Here is a 15,352-nt window from a genome sequence, read left to right as displayed (position 1 = left end):
GAACTTTTCCAGATTTTGTCACATTACAGCCACAAACATGAATCAATTTTATTGGAGTTCCACGTGAAAGACCAACACAAAGTGGTGTACACGTGAGAAGTGGAGCGAAAATCATACATGATTCCAAACATTTTTTACAAATAACTGCAATGTGGGGTGTGCGTAATTATTCAGCCCCCTGAGTCAATACTTTGTAGAACCACCTTTTGCTGCAATTACAGCTGCCAGTCTTTTAGGGTCTGTCTCTACCAGCTTTGCACATCTAGAGACTGAAATCTTTGCCCATTCTTCTTTGCAAAACAGCTCCAGCTCAGTCAGATTAGATGGACAGTGTTTGTGAACAGCAGTTTTCAGATCTTGCCACAGATTGGATTTAGATCTGGATTTTGACTGGGCCATTCTAACACATGGATATGTTTTGTTTTAAGCCATTCCATTGTTGCCCTGGCTTTATGTTTAGGGTCGTTGTCCTGCTGGAAGGTGAACCTCCGCCCCAGTCTCAAGTCTTTTGCAGACTCCAAGAGGTTTTCTTCCAAGATTGCCCTGTACTTGGCTCCATCCATCTTCCCATCAACTCTGACCAGCTTCCCTGTCCCTGCTGAAGAGAAGCACCCCCAGAGCATGATGCTGCCACCACCACAGTGGGGATGGTGTGTTCAGAGTGATGTGCAGTGTTAGTTTTCCACCACACATAGCGTTTTGCATTTTGGCCAAAAAGTTCCATTTTGGTCTCATCTGACCAGAGCAGCTTCTTCCACATGTTTGCTGGGTCCCCCACATGGCTTGTGGCAAACTGCAAACAGGACTTCTTATGGTTTTCTGTTAACAATGGCTTTCTTCTTGCCACTCTTCCATAAAGGCCAACTTTGTGCACTGCACGACTAATAGTTGTCCTATGGACAGATTCCCCCACCTGAGCTGTAGATCTCTGCAGTTCGTCCAGAGTCACCATGGGCCTCTTGGCTGCATTTCATTAATATTTTTCAACACACAGATGGTTGAATCTGTCTTCAGTTTACCAGGAGTTGGAACAATTGCACAAGTGCTGCTTATTACTTGCAAATGTGCCACAATTTCAATGGAAATAAAAAGGCTTTCCAGTGGTGTAAGGTTTATTGCCACAGAGCATTGTTACAAAAAAGAAAGTTTCAACCAAAAGCTAATTTTCTACTTTTTTACATAACACTGTTCTCTTCAGGACTTTCAGATATGAAAAGTATATTTATGTGGATTCACGTCTGTTTGCACCATTTAGTTATGAGCTGTTGCATCTGTGGATGCCAAAGAGAATCCTCACCCCACTTTGCAGTTATTTATTTGTAAAAAATGTTTGGAATCATGTATGATTTTAATTCCACTTCTCACGTGTACATCACTTTGTTTTGGTCTTTCATGTGGAACTCCAATAAAAATGATTCATGTTTGTGGCTGTAATGTGACAAAATGTGGAAAAGTTCAAGGGGGCCGAATACTTTTGCAAGCCACTGTAAATATGTTTCTTTCTTCACCCATATCACTGGAAAAATGCTTACCTGTTGACAGCGTAACCAGCCCACAATACAGCGTGTTATTCGGCTTATTTTACCCCGCTGTGCTTAGTTGGGAGCACCATTTTTTCCTGAAACTAAAAAGAAAATTACTAAGCTGCTCAGATATGTGTAGAAGGGCTTTCTAAACACTAAAATAATAAATCTGAGGCCAGATCTTTAAAATATTTTTGTTATGTGGTTCAAATGCAGATTTTTCTGAGTTTAAGAAGGACTTCTTTTACTATGACAGCATGACTTTTTACTTCTTTCTTTTTCAGATGTTCTATTAACAGGAATAGTGAAGTGCACTGAACATACCACTGGATAGCATCAGAGGAGTTTTCAGCACTCATATTTTAAGCTTAGTCAAGACCAGATATTTAAGGAGCGGCTATGGCAGCAGTTTGTTGCCTGATTATTGTCTCCTCTACAGCATTAACTCATGCACGCATCCCTGCAGTATTTATAAGTTTGCAAGTCTGACACAGAAAGCAAATAATTTATTTTGTCCTGAGTGAATGCCCCTTAAAACTCACCTATTTCAGACTTGCAATTTATATAGCAAATCTGCAACTTGATAGTGTTAAATAAAATGATTTTCTTTTAAACTTGAAGCTTTGAAAATCGTTCCTTTTTCCATTAGGACAGAAATTAATATGACAAAGACTCTTTTCAAATTTGTTTAGGCGAATAGAAAATATTTTTAAAGATGTATGGAAAACATGTTGATGCAGAAACATTTATTGAAGCTTCTGAGCTATTTGTGTAATTTTCTCCTAAAGATCTTGGGTAGATTTGGCCTTTAGATTGGGAATTTAACATCTCGTACAAAATTAAAGTTTTTAATTTAAGTTTGGTAGAATTCTATTTCAAAGAAAAACAAGATTCTCTGCTAAGTTAATGACATCACACTCAATTTGCTCTATCAGATCAAAGGAAACAGACCAAAGGGGCACGTGACATCATCTCAAAAGTCCTTAAATAGGACCGCAGCGTGCTCTCAGTATGTCTCAGAACTGTGCGACTCTTTAGGAACACACCACGAGCCAACCTTTAGGAAAACGATTTGAAACGTTCAGTGTATGCAACGAACACAAGTCCAAACCCTGATCAAGTAGAAAAAAATCTTCATTGTACATTGTAAGAGCAAAGACAAGAAGAATGCAGAGTATGCAGCAAAACCTTGATCCCCAGGAAGGAACCTCATCGGCCGCTGTTCGCCCTAACACAAAAGCGAAGCAGCCAAACCCAAAGCAAAGAGGGAAAAACCGGGCACCAAATGAGGTGACTTCATCTGCCAAACCAAAGGGTGAAAATAAGAATAAAAAGCAAAGAAATGCAAACCCAAACCCCAGAGCCAGAAACCCTGGACCCAATCGAGGGCATGGGCCACATCAGCCCAATCCCCACTTTAACCCCAATAATGGGCCTGGGCAGCATTGGTACAAGCCACCGTTTTTACCGAACCGAGGGCCTGTGCATCATCAGCCTGACTTTAGAACCAATGATGGACCATCTCAACCACAGCCTAATCCTCACTTAATGCCACATGATGGCAAATGTCCATATAGTGAGACCGATGAAATGGCTGCACTGAGATTTCACCTGCAGGAGGCTCAGCACATGAGTAAAACCAATCTCTACAATATGACAGCAGCGAACCACAAAGCCTCTGCGGCTAAAACCCAAAATGATTGGCTTCGCCTAAAGCTACAGTGCTGCAGAGGAAATGCTGAGAAAACCATTCTTGAGCTCCAAAAACAACTGGAACAGGCTCGCAGAAGCAGACCCGAGGAGAATCTCACCCCTGATGTGCGTGAGGCTCCTGTTCAAGACAGCAACACAGCTGTCACAGCTGCAGAGCTGAGTGTGGACGCTTCAACACAAACTACAGAAGCTCCACACACAGACTCTACAGAGGTGAAAACTGTTCGGGAAGCTGAGTTGGAGGTCCAATGTAAAAAACAGCAGGAAGAGATCCAACAACTCCGCGAGCAGCTCCTCAAAACACAGAAAAACCTAGAAGAGGAAGTTGCAAAACGTAAAGAACAGGAAGAAAGAGCCCCCTGTGAGTTCGCTGAGCTCATAGTCAAACTCTGCCTCAGTGAGGCTGTTTGTGAGGCAAATAATTTGGAGGTCCAAAACGTAAAAGAAGAGCTGGAAAAAACCAGAGCTTTCTACCTGGAGATTGTAGAGAGGAAAAACCAGGAGAACACAACAATCCGCAAACAACTCAAGCAAACAGAAGATGAAAAGATCATTCTTCAGGAGTCGTTGCGGTCTCTGCAAGAGACAAGAAAGAAGGAAGAGACCGAGTCCAACGTTGGCAATCAGGATCATTCTCCAGCCAAAAAAGAGACCATAGATCAAAAAGAGACCAGCGTTACTGAAGCAGAAAATTCTCCAGCCCAAGTCGAGACACTCCAGGAGAATAAGCAAGAAAAAGAGGAGGCCAGTACTACCAAACCAGAAAATCCAGAGGCCCGAGATGACAACATGCAGAGAGAAAAGCCAAAAAAGAAAAAGAAGCGCAACTGGTTTCTGAGACTGTTCACTTAAGTGACTTCAGCTCTGTCTCCTATAAAATCAAAGTTATATACAACTAAATATTAACAGTTACTTCAACTCCCTAAACATCAATTTTAAAGCATATTTGCTTTAATATTTAGCTGTGTATACATTTGTCATCGGCTCCACCCCTCCCAACCGGTCGCGGCAGATGGCCGCCCCTCCCTGAGCCTGGTTCTGCCGGAGGTTTCTACCTTTTTAAAGGTAGTTTTTCCTCCCCACTGTCGCCAAGTGCTTGCTCATAGGGGATTGTTGGGTTTTTTCTTTAATTCAGTTCAGTTCAATTCATTTGTATGTAAATGCTGTTGAATTGAATTGTACGGTGGCCCCTAGAGACAAAGCACGTACAAACTCCAAAACACTTACAAAATCCAAAACACGTGCAAAATCCAAAACACATGCAAGCTCCAAAACACTTACAAAATAAAAAACACATGCAAAAGACAAAACACGTACAAAATATAAAAAACATGCAAAATCCAAAACACGTACAAAATCCAAAACACGTGCAAACTCCAAAGCACTTACAAAATCCAAAACACGTGCAAACTCCAAAACACTTACAAAATAAAAAACACATGCAAAAGACAAAACACGTACAAAATACAAAACACATGCAAACTCCAAAACACGTACAAAATCCAAAACACATGCAAACTCCAAAACACGTACAAAATACAAAACACATGCAAAATACAAAACACGTGCAAACTCCAAAACACTTACAAAATACAAAACACATGCAAAATACAAAACACGTACAAAATACAAAACACGTACAAAATACAAAACGCGTGCAAAATACAAAACACGTACAAAATCCAAAACACGTGCAAACTCCAAAACACATGCAAAATACAAAACACGTGCAAAATACAAAACACGTGCAAAATACAAAACACATGCAAAATACAAAACACGTACAAAATACAAAACACGTGCAAAATACAAAACACGTGCAAAATACAAAACACGTGCAAACCCCAAAACACGTGCAAACCCCAAAACACGCGCAAACCCCAAAACACGCGCAAACTCCAAAACACAACGGAAGTGCTCCAGGACGCTAGGGGCAGTGTTGAGCTTTTGTTACCTAGTAACTACACAAGCCAGGAAGTACCAATGACCGGATTTGGGGTCTGCAGCCTTAAAGGCCGCATTTTAAGGCTGATTATGTCACAGCGACACGACAAAGACTGTCCCAATTCAAAGGCTGCTCGAAATGCGGCCCTCAAATGTGTCCTTAATTTCTCTGAATTTTAAGGATGGGTCTGTGTAGCCTTCATGGCCCAACATATCCCAGACTTCATAGCGCGGCGGTGGTTTGGATAATTTTGCCGAAAAAAAACGGCGGAAGCGGAGCGGACGAAGAGTAAACTTCCAGAAGTAAGTACTGAATATTATGTCACTTATTTATGCGCAAATGTTTTTATAATGAAGAACATTAAAACATTACTGTTGGCAACATGTCGGGAAAGTTATGTGACATTAGCGACGTTTGTACTAACTTGGTTTTAAAGCCTTCACTTCAAAATATTCGCCGTTCAATAGCTGACTTTAATCTTACAGAGAATGTGATGATTTTATGCGTAATTAAAGTCAGTCATGTCAGTCAGCTGACGGTTCACTCCTTAAGCTGAAAGAAAGATGCTTTAATCACAGGAGTCACACATGTGTCCACTGTACCATCTGGGAACTCTTCTTGTTTAGCACTCGTAATGACACAAACACTAAATCCTCCTTCTCTGGTGCTGTTTTGTAGCAGTGTGTACACCTGAGACTGTCACCTGTCTGTCCTGCACTCTCTCTCTGTTTCTTTCTCTCTGATTGTGGAATAAAAGTATGAACATGTATTTATAAGTCACACTTGTGTTTGAATCCTGCAGCTTATCACACATTTGATTTCTATGTGTGACACCTGCAAGTGTCCAGAGTGAGGACAGACTGAGGGACCCACTGCATTACATCATCTGTGAGGCTTTGCACCCCTGATGATCCACCAGGACAATCTCAGCAGTATGTGAGGAAGAGGAGGAGGAAGAGCCAGCAGCAGCTGACAGATGGAGAGAATAGACAGACTGTTTCCTGTTTGTGAAGGACTGCTAGAAAAGTTTAAAATAACTAATTGTCTGTCCTGAATCAGTCTTATTAGGTAATGTTCAAATAATGTTATCATCCCAGTGTTTTCAGTGTGAGAGAAAGTACTCAGGGCCTTCAAGTTACACACTATGAAAGGCAGCAACAAGTTCAATGTTCAGAAACCTAAAGTATGTATCAGCAGCAGAATGGAGCTAAAAATAAATGTTTGTTTCAGTTCTATGAAGCTTTGAGGATTTTGGATCAGTAGCACTGCTGTGTTTGTTGCATCATATTGCTGTAATTGTTTATATGCTTTATATATTCTGAGCTAAGTTGATCTATAGTGTTACATCATATTCTATAAGGATGTTATGTGTTTGTATACTTTCTGCCCAGTTTGACCAATTTAGCAGACGTCAGCCTGTTTAAAGCTCTGATATCTATTCTGTATGACTTAAAGCAGTTATGACATGGTCTGATTTTCTCACCCAATAAAGGAATATTTAATACATCAGTCTACTCTTCATTTTATCAGAAACATATATATACTATTATATATTGTACATATATTTATTAGTTTCAGATGTAGCCATTCTTGTATTTTGCTTGTTTACATTATTGTATTTTGCACAACTCTGTTGCTTGTGAAGCTCGCACACAAGAATTTCACTCACATGTGCTGTACCAATGTACCTGCACATGTGATGTGACAATAAAAGTGATTTGATTTGAAACAGCTCACAGCTTGTACATTTTCTTTTTACACATGTATGTAAGCATTTGAGCCAAATTTAGTAATGCCAACATACTGAAGGAACAACATTTGTCTCTTATATATGATACACCTATGCACTGTCAATATACATTTTGAACCAGCTGCAGATGTCAGAGTAACAACTGACTGACCCCCACATAAAGTGCGTTACAGTAGTCCACAGGGGAAGAAATAAAAGCATGGATCACAGTTTCAAAGTGCTGCCTAGAAAGAAACGATTTCACTCTTGCCAGTCGCCTTAAATGATAAAAATGGACTGGTCCAACTTAAAACCAAGGGCAGTAACAACAGGTTTAAAATAAACCTCCAGGGGTTCCAAATGAAAAGAAGAGGACTCACAGGGGCCACTGGGTCCAAACACCAACAAATCTGTTTTCTTTTCATTCAAATTTAAAAAGTTTAGAGCCAACCAAGCTTTAATGTCATCTAGGCATGTCAAGAGAGGTTTTATTCAGATGCCATCCTTCGGCTTCAGTGGCAAATAAATTTGGCAGTCATTCCTATATACTTGTCTTTGAGTGAAGATTTAAGGTGGTAAGACATGTAAATAACTGCAACTTGAATCTGTACTGAAGCTCAGTATTTGACAAAGAGTTCATGTTCACTGCTGTAATACCTAATAATGACTAATATAATAACCATAATATTGGCCATATTATATTTACATTACCAAAGTGATATGACTTTAGTCTCATGAACAACATTAGCTAATTGTTATTTACTAGCTAATCTTAAATGACTGTTCAGTACAGAAATGAAGCCCAAAAATCATGTTTTACTGTCCTGTGGTCTCAGCCTCAGATACTTATCAAATCACACAAAGCTCTTGTAGAAACAAACAAACAAATGAAAAAAAAATATGTTCTCCTTCATTTCTGTCAAAAAAAGTTGTATGACACGTTTCCAGCTGTTAGTATCATAGTTGCTAGGCAACCTGGGAAGCGCAACGGAGACTAGAGCCCATGTCTTTGCAACAAACTTGCCGTTTATTTTACAAATCGAGCTCAACACTGCCCCTAGCGTCCTGGAGCACTTCCGTTGTGATTTGGAGTTTGCATGTGTTTTGAATTTTGTACGTGTTTTGGATTTTGCACGTGTTTTGGATTTTGTACGTGTTTTGGATTTTGTACGTGTTTTGTATTTTGCATGTGTTTTGAATTTTGTACGTGTTTTGGATTTTGCACGTGTTTTGGATTTTGCATGTGTTTTGGATTTTGTATGTGTTTTGGAATTTGCATGTGTTTTGAATTTTGTACGTGTTTTGGATTTTGTATGTGTTTTGGAGTTTGCACGTGTTTTGAATTTTGTACGTGTTTTGGATTTTGCACGTGTTTTGGATTTTGTATGTGTTTTGGAGTTTGCATGTGTTTTGAATTTTGTACGTGTTTTGGATTTTGTATGTGTTTTGGAGTTTGCACGTGTTTTGGATTTTGTACGTGTTTTGGATTTTGCATGTGTTTTGGATTTTGCATGTGTTTTGGATTTTGTATGTGTTTTGGATTTTGTACGTGTTTTGAATTTTGTACGTGTTTTGGATTTTGTATGTGTTTTGGAGTTTGCACGTGTTTTGAATTTTGTACGTGTTTTGGATTTTGCACGTGTTTTGGATTTTGTATGTGTTTTGGAGTTTGCATGTGTTTTGAATTTTGTACGTGTTTTGGATTTTGTATGTGTTTTGGAGTTTGCACGTGTTTTGGATTTTGTACGTGTTTTGGATTTTGCATGTGTTTTGGATTTTGTACGTGTTTTGGATTTTGTATGTGTTTTGAATTTTGTACGTGTTTTGAATTTTGTACGTGTTTTGAATTTTGTACGTGTTTTGGAGTTTGCACGTGTTTTGGAGTTTGCACGTGTTTTGGATTTTGCACGTGTTTTGTATTTTGTACGTGTTTTGGATTTTGCATGTGTTTTGGAGTTTGCATGTGTTTTGGATTTTGTATGTGTTGAGGAGTTTGTGCGTGCTATTTGGAATTTGTAAGTGTTTTGGAGTTTATACATGCTTTGTCTCTAGGGGCCACCGTACGAATTGAACTGAATTAAAGAAGATTTATAGGAGACAAAGTAAGTCACAGAGTGAACCAGGGTATTATAACATCTTACCCATAAAAATAAAAAATTGCATTAACCAAAAAATCTGTTGTCTGAACCTGTAATTTTGTCTCATTTAAAACATGTAAAAATGTCAAATTAGAACAATCTAACAGCAGAAATAAAAATGTTTACATGCTGCTTGAAAACATTGTTCTGTGAATGATATCTACTGTATCTGTGCTGTTGATGCCTTTTGAAAGCATTCCTAATAGCATCTATCAAGTAATATGCCTTGCTCAATGGTTCATGGAAGTATTAACAGTTTTGGTAACTGACTTTGTAAATTGAAATTCTACAGCCTTACACTAGTAAACGCTTGTGCTACACACGGAAGACAGGTATAGTCAGCTCAGTATCCAGTGGGAAGTTTTCTCTTTGGCATCCACAGATGCAACAGCTCATAACTAAATGGTGCAAACAGAGGTGAATCCACCTAAGCAGCACTTGTACGATTGCCCCCCGGCTCCAACTCCCAGTAAACTGAAGACAGATTCAACCATCTGTGTGTTGAAAAATATTAATGAGTCCACACCGCATTTTCTTCTTAGTAATAGCCATGTAACAATAGAAATATAGAAACAGTAATTAATCAGATTACTAGTTACTGAAAAAAGTAACGGCCGTTATTCTCATCACTGATAATGACACGATTATTTGCATTTCCACTACTTATAAACTAGTGTCAGTATTTAATGATCAATATCCACAAATAAGAATTGGAAATAAATGGCACTGGATAAGCACAAATCTGACTGAGAACTTAAACTTCACCTTCATTTTTCTGTCTGTCCTGCTCACATCTCCAATGCTTGTACACGTTGTCATTAGCATGTCTTCACTCAGCCACTCCACATTGGCCACACCGCTTTACTAACTAAAACGCCGGTGTCGGCACATAAGGACGCCGTCACAACCCGTCAACGACACTGATTAACGTTTATACACTGTAAAAACGATAACTAGCAATTGTTGATTTCACTAAAGTTTTTAAATTAAACTGACTTAGAAATAAAACTTTCCATTTACAACCTAAAAAAGCTTGTCTACCCAACAAATTTCTTTCATTGTTGTCCTAACTAAGATTTTCTAGACAGCATAACAAGGATTATCAACTTTTGAGCAGAGTTTCTGAGTCAAGTTGGGAACCAGTGGGAAACCCCGTAGATGACTGGCACATGTGGTCTGAACAAGTTTGAACTAAACCAAACGGACTTTCAACTGAGCCTGAGCAGACCTGAGCTGTGTGATAGTGGTTTACCATGTGTTCTAGACTAAAAACCTCCTAAGAAAATTTGAACCATCGTGGCTAGATTTGGATGTAAAATGCAATTTTTCGACCATTGAGGATTTTCACTTCTGCAGTTTTGGACAGGTGCTGGAGCTGCCGACCATTTACCCTAGCAGGTAAGCTAACTACATGTGTTATTAAGATTTTCTACAAGCGCCTAGGCTGCATCCTCCTGAGGACCCGGGAGGATGGAACTAGTAAAACACTGAAAAAGGCCAACTATAGCATTTTTAAGTTATCTAAGTGACTTAATTGACACCCCCCCCCCCCCCCCCCCCCCCCCCTTGGCTAGCTATCGAGCTGGTGGGTAACAGACGTCTCCGAAAGCGTCGGAGCACTTTTGCAAGTATATGTTGTCTTAATAAACTGAACAGATATTAGCAATTTACACAGCTACATTAACGCCTGAAAATATCTTAAAAGTTTATTTTGTGACCCAGAAAGAGTAATATTAAAACTAATTCCACAGATAGAATTTGCACATGCGCAATAAGGATCGGGGAGTCCGATCCGTAACTTTTTTCTCTCGTTTTTTTCTACATTATATTGAAATGTTTCAATATTGCAAACATTTTAAGAGATGCTTATTATAAGGAGGACGTATTTCTCGGACGCATTTAGAGGAGTCCACTATGAATTTGGGCAGCCTTCGTCGCGCCGCTGTGTCGTAATCGGGCTACAAGCAGCCTCTGAAGGTTTTAGCTCAGAGAAAGACTTCAGTAGATTCATTGCTGGACATCTCTATAATGACTTTACTGTGAAATGGGAAAATGTTGTATTTTGTTTCTTTCGAAGGCAAAAAAAAAGAAGATGTTTACTGTATAATAAACTTATTAGTTATCTTAGCTAAATTTTATTTTCACAAATGCAAATACAGTAACAAAAAACCTAATTTTAAACATTACTATAATGATGTTTTATGTTACATAAAATTGATTAGTGGATCACTTAACAAAAAGGCTATGAAAACTATTACCATTTGTAGTAATTACAAATTATTTGAATGTATGTAATTCTTTGTATTACACCCCCTGGCATATGTTAATTTTGTTCTGATTGTATACATGTTCTGTATACTGTTTCTTAATAAAGTTTAATATTAAAAAAAAAAAAAAGGTTTTAGCTCAGAGTAGTGGCCAGCGCAAAAAGTAATGTTTAATGTTAAACACTCTGAAATTCAGACAGACATCACTAAATGACGGTATCTCACACTGGCTTTTTACAGCACTTCTGCCATGGTAAAACTTATTAGCTTATTACCCGTTTTGTAACCAGTTTCAATGTTATCTTTGCATGAAAACGTTATGTTAACCTTGACAACAAACTGGGCCAAGCACGCGTTGTCATGGAGACTCTTTCATGGGTCGGTGTAGGATATGTGCGCCAATTATATGACAGTGATATAAGTAACTTGCATATTGTCTAATATTTGTCTAATATTGTTTTTTCACTTTTTCAATAGTCACCGTTTATCCGGTGCAGCACTGTTACTTTAATGTTTAAAGCTGACTTGACAGTTTGTCAGCTGGTGTAAGATTGCCTAATGTACTGTAAGTTAATGTCACACGCAAATTAAAGTTGTACTTCATGCTCTGTATTATAAGATTGCTACATTTTCAGAGCTTTTTACATAATGGGGAAGGAGACAATATTAAAGGAATGATTGTGTGTTGTTGATGTATACTGTGTTACAGATAGTATTAATTTTTCTATAGTTATTGCATTTTTTTATCATAGTAACAAAAAAATGTTTGAATTCAAGCTTGCATTTATGTTACATGTCATGTATGTTATCAATCATATACTTGATATAGTAGACAAGTGGTCATATGTAAGTTAATATGATTCCTTACATATTTTTTTCATGATGTCTCTGGTTTTGGCTTGTTGATGTATTCAGCTCCTGCATCTATGGATTCCTTCTGTGTGTTAGATATGGATGTTTTATCCCATTGCAAAAGTGCTTTTGGCAAAATTGACTATGTCTCTTGTGTTTCAGGGGTGGATTTCATGCAGTGCCGATTTTGCAAATTCACAAGCTCCAGTCAAGAGACTCTTTTGAAACATTTCCGCCTTCATCACGGACAAGGTGCACATTGGCCATGCATTCACACAGACTTTGTATGTGTATTTAAAACACCTGGAGCATTACGATCACACCTCTCAAGGTCACACTCAATAGTAAAAATCCACAAAAATTCCACATTTCAGTGTGAACATAATATATATTTGCATATTGATACTGTTTTTTGTGGAGGGTGTTTCTATTCCTGTGCAAAATGTGTATTCATGAGAGATTTTTGAAGTAGGTTTTGCGGTTGATAACACAGTCAGGCATATAACATGGTGCAGACTGTACAAGGCAGCTACCCAGAAATTTTCTGTGCTGAATAAATGGCAATATTTTGGTTATTGTCTTGTTTAGATATCTGAAGAATTTCATCGGATCACAAGCAAAGACCTCCTGGGGACGTTCAATGCATCCCTGGACAAATTTGTGCCTGGCCTGCTGAAACTATACCGGTCTAAGAAGGGAGCTCTTGGTGAGGAGATGGAAGACATCTTGGATAAACTTGATGAACAGGTAAGTGCTCCTTTACCTGACATTTTTAGAAGAGAGTATACCTTTGTCATAACAGAAAAAAATGTTGGCTTCAGCCAAAACACATCAATGGAAATGAATGTCATCAGTCATTACTTTGTTTTTATTTGGCGGTATTTTATTTAATTTGTAAAAAGAAAGTAAAATTGTTAAAATGGTGTTTTGTTTTTTTAAGTTTTACATGTTGCTGGGCCTGATCTGTATTTTATTTTCATTACTATAAGAGTTCTGATTTTGCATTGTGTGTAGGTACACCACGTTACTATACTAATTTAAATGTCTGTTTTCCACTGAATACTCTTTAGACATCTGACATTGTGTCCCACCAAAAGACAGCAGCACTGAGAGGCCTGCCCATTTTCCTCGGAGAGGATGCAACACAGGTTTTCCTGAAGTGCTTAGTAAGTACAAAAAAGTAATGCAAGAAAAACTAGTTGCTATGAGATGTTTTTAAAAGATGATTTAATCCAAAATGGAAATGTACACTTCCTCAGTGCAGTCCAGATAATTTTATGGTGAGGATTGCAGTTGTCATAACTCTCGCTGCTTTTTTTTCTGCTGAGGAGCACCTGGGCATTGTTAGCGGGTGTTCAACAGCAGAAAATATTTTTGTACAAAACTCATCACAAGGTTGGTTGGTGAAAGATATTGTGCCGTTAATTAAAGGAAAATAAGCTTTTTCTTTTTAAAACCTCCATGAGTCAAATGAGCAACATGTTTTTTTCTGTTTGTTTGCTTTTTTACAGAAATTCACCCCACTGCCCATGACCTTCTGAAATATACTGAAAGCACTGTTGAAAAAAATAAATACGTTTTTACATAACATTCAGTTGTGCTTTGTTTTATTCTATATCTGTTTGAGTGTTTTTTCAAGTACGATAACAGCATACATTTTTCTTTATTAATATTGGTAAATTTTCAGCTCACTGGAGTAAGAATTGTATGATTATTCAACAAGAATATCTGTGTTTGGTGAATTTAGGAATACATGTTGCAGGTTATGGATGCGAGTGGAAGTGGTCCTCTGTGACATGACCACTGGGACAGAAGACTGGGCAGCTGAGCACTCCTCTGAAGCAGTACAAAGTACAGAACTAACTGAACCTCCATCCGCTATATAAATGTGATATTAAAATAATATTAATACAAGAAATACAAACTTCTAATTCTAATGATTTCACAAAGCTTCAAATAGCTCCATGTGCTTGCTGATTATATTGTAGATGGATGACGTTCCTTACACACTTGGAAAAACGAGACATTAAATTTAAATGAGATGTCTGTTCCCCCTGATGTAACCCAGCTCTGAAATAATTTGTCCAAAAACAACAACAAAAAAAATGGTAAATGGTAAATGGCCTGTATTTGTATAGCGCTTTTCTAGTCCCTAAGGACCCCAAAGCGCTTTACACAACCTGTCATCCACCCATTCACACACACATTCACACACTGGTGATGGCAGGCTACATTGTAGCCACAGCCACCCTGGGGTGCACTGACAGAGGCAAAAACCGCGTTAGCTTGTGGAAATCTGATGTCAATAATTAATTAAATGTGTCAATAATTAATTAAAATGTGAAATACATAAATAATTAATTAAATGTGTCAATAATTAATTAATTACATGTGTCATAACTATTTATTTAATTAATTAATTCCAATTTTAATTAATTATTGACACATTTAATTAATTATTTAATGGTGTATTTAATTAATTCATTATGGCAGTCCTGGCGTTCCATAGTTTAGAAGGTTGCATGTGTATTACTGTTAAAGTATACAATCAAGAGAGAGTTTCACTTGTTTGTTTTTGGAACTTTGTTTAAAGTTGTAACTTTCACTGGTGTGATATCTCACCACTAGATGTCAGTAGAGTACAGACTGCAGTCAGCTGAGTTCTGTTGTCTTACCCCCTCTAAAGTGCATAATCCTAGCAATGGTGGCTGCAGGAGGACGAAAAACTGTGACTGGTTGATCCATATGGAGTGCAGGCTGTCAGTCTGCTCTTTACCTGAGCTCTGAATAGAGCTTTGTTAGTTACTGAAGGCCATTTCTGTCGAATGACAGTGATACTGAGCTGAGTTGCTGAGTTTTTCCTGAACTTCTTTTGTTGGTAAGTGCTGCTGTTTTTGTCACTGTAAGCCTCTGTTAGCTGGTGTTAGTAAAACTTTCATTGTTGGACGCTTAGAGAATAAATCCTCAAATGATGTGCGGGTATCACACTGTTTACCAGAGGGAAAATGTGATTTTCTTAGGAGACTCAGTGATAATATTAGCTGGCAAAATGTTAGCTTATAACCAGCTGGTGTTGTTGTTATTAAGCCAGGTCGTTGTCAGCTGTCTGGAGGGTCACATGTCTAATCTTCTGACAGTAAATAACTGCGAAAATGTCTGGAATCGTTAATAAAGACATTTGGGAC

The 15,352-nt window shown here is 38.1% G+C and overlaps 1 protein-coding gene across 2 annotated transcripts; it reads left to right on the top strand.

Annotated features, from left to right (window-relative positions):
* The first annotated feature begins 10,265 nt into the window (after positions 1-10,265).
* On the top strand, positions 10,266-13,729 carry LOC146565629 (uncharacterized). 2 transcript variants are annotated; one of them, XR_014894020.1, is made up of 5 exons: positions 10,266-10,446; positions 12,330-12,419; positions 12,756-12,914; positions 13,238-13,333; positions 13,679-13,729. XR_014894020.1 is itself a non-coding variant. In XM_085287941.1 (5 exons), exons 2-5 carry the CDS (start codon positions 12,341-12,343, stop codon positions 13,706-13,708), a joined length of 396 nt encoding a protein of 131 aa, XP_085144067.1. In that variant the 5' UTR covers positions 10,266-10,446; positions 12,330-12,340; the 3' UTR covers positions 13,709-13,729. The 2 variants fall into 2 exon arrangements, 1 of the variants encoding a protein (XP_085144067.1); XM_085287941.1 differs by having other exon boundaries at positions 12,330-12,451.
* Positions 13,730-15,352: the final 1,623 nt, after the last annotated feature.

The sequence above is a fragment of the Mchenga conophoros genome, linkage group LG10, assembly GCF_057382185.1.
Source record: "Mchenga conophoros isolate Kocher_MC1m ecotype Shallow Benthic linkage group LG10, M_conophoros_male_GT1.1, whole genome shotgun sequence".
Lineage (NCBI taxonomy): Eukaryota > Metazoa > Chordata > Actinopteri > Cichliformes > Cichlidae > Mchenga > Mchenga conophoros.
The sequence above is the reverse complement of the archived record's forward strand: the minus strand, read 5'-3'. Positions and strand labels throughout refer to the sequence as shown.